Source organism: Octopus bimaculoides, chromosome 30, assembly GCF_001194135.2.
Source record: "Octopus bimaculoides isolate UCB-OBI-ISO-001 chromosome 30, ASM119413v2, whole genome shotgun sequence".
NCBI lineage: Eukaryota > Metazoa > Mollusca > Cephalopoda > Octopoda > Octopodidae > Octopus > Octopus bimaculoides.
This window is the reverse complement of record NC_069010.1, coordinates 9,769,861-9,771,186: the sequence shown is the minus strand read 5'-3', so window position 1 is coordinate 9,771,186 and position 1,326 is coordinate 9,769,861. Positions and strand designations below refer to the sequence as shown.

Here is a 1,326-nt window from a genome sequence, read left to right as displayed (position 1 = left end):
TCTAAACTACAAATTTTTCTCTAGTGCCATAAATATCGCCATCCATTTAGAGAAAAATTTGTAGTTTAGAATCAGTAGTTCTTTGACTGCTATTTCTAAATTTTCAGTATGTTGGAGAAGCAACTCAATGCTAATCCCTGTATATTTATGATGATAAATGGTTTTACCGATAAAGGTTTTTTCATACTGAACTACTTGGCAAAATTGTTAATTGTTAATTCTATTATTAATTGACGATTCCCTGCCCTTATTCTTGTATACATATATATATATATATATATATGGACTTCTTTCAGTTTCCCTCTACCAAATTTACTCGCACAGTTTCGGTCAGCCTGTGTCTTTAGTAGAAGACACTTGCCCTAGATGCGATGCACAGGACTGAACCCAGAACCACATGGTTGAGAAACAAACTTCTTACCACACAGCCAAGAAATACTTAAAATGTAAAAGAACACTAACTTACATGCTTATTACATATCTGGACAAAATTGTACGCACAAAGTGTATATGGTGGTTGGACTGAGGACGTACACGAACCGTTTATCAACCTCGTTTCCCCAATCTCAACATGCATAATTTTATTACTATCTGAAATTAGGGAAAATAAATAAATAAACTGATGAAAAATACATAAGAAATTAACAAGTAGAATTAATGTCATAGGAATGTATAAGCTTTCGAGAGAACGTGAAATAATTTATTGTTTGGAAGTTTGGATCTCGAAGCACAAGCTGTAAATAATAACATGTAAATATTAACTTGAAAAAATAACCCCATTCTGGACAGAAAAATTGTCGCGTAAAAGATTCCAGTCTCCTTACGGGATATTGTGCGCGATATAACGTTACTTATAAATGTCAGGTATCCACACAAGATGCACAACCTAAAATATACATCGGTAGTATCACCGATTTCAAGCGTAGATATCGAACTCACATCAACTCTTTTAATAATCCTAAATATAAAACGACTACCATACTTGGTAACTCTATCCACAAGCTCAAATCAGAATGTAGACACATTTATCCTTTAGTTTTTTTTAAGGTCTGTAAATAAATGTTGGGTCTCCAGCCAGGCCTTTTGCGATACTCTTGCACCAAAGAACTTTTAAGCACCCCCCCCCCTGTATATGCTGGTATACTTCCTGTGGTGTGATGGAGGAAAAAGACAAGAAGCAAAAGGACAGAACGAAACGCTGGACCTTACCTTGTCCTCTTGATCAAAACACGTCTTTCTCGTAAGATGTCTGTTTTCTGACTGACCCCAAGTGCTGGCCTTCGACAGCGTGTAGCCGACTTCCGGTCTGACCCTTCCGGTCTGACC

General features: G+C 36.5%; 1 protein-coding gene across 1 annotated transcript in view; it reads right to left on the bottom strand.

Moving 5' to 3' along the window:
• LOC106875555 (uncharacterized) overlaps nucleotides 1-1,326 on the bottom strand; it is a 9,184-nt gene that overhangs the window by 1,789 nt on the left and 6,069 nt on the right. Inside the window, exon 6 of the mRNA XM_014923758.2 lies at nucleotides 467-591. Within this exon, the coding sequence (XP_014779244.1) occupies nucleotides 467-591 (125 nt within the window). The remainder of the gene's footprint in view (nucleotides 1-466; nucleotides 592-1,326) is intronic.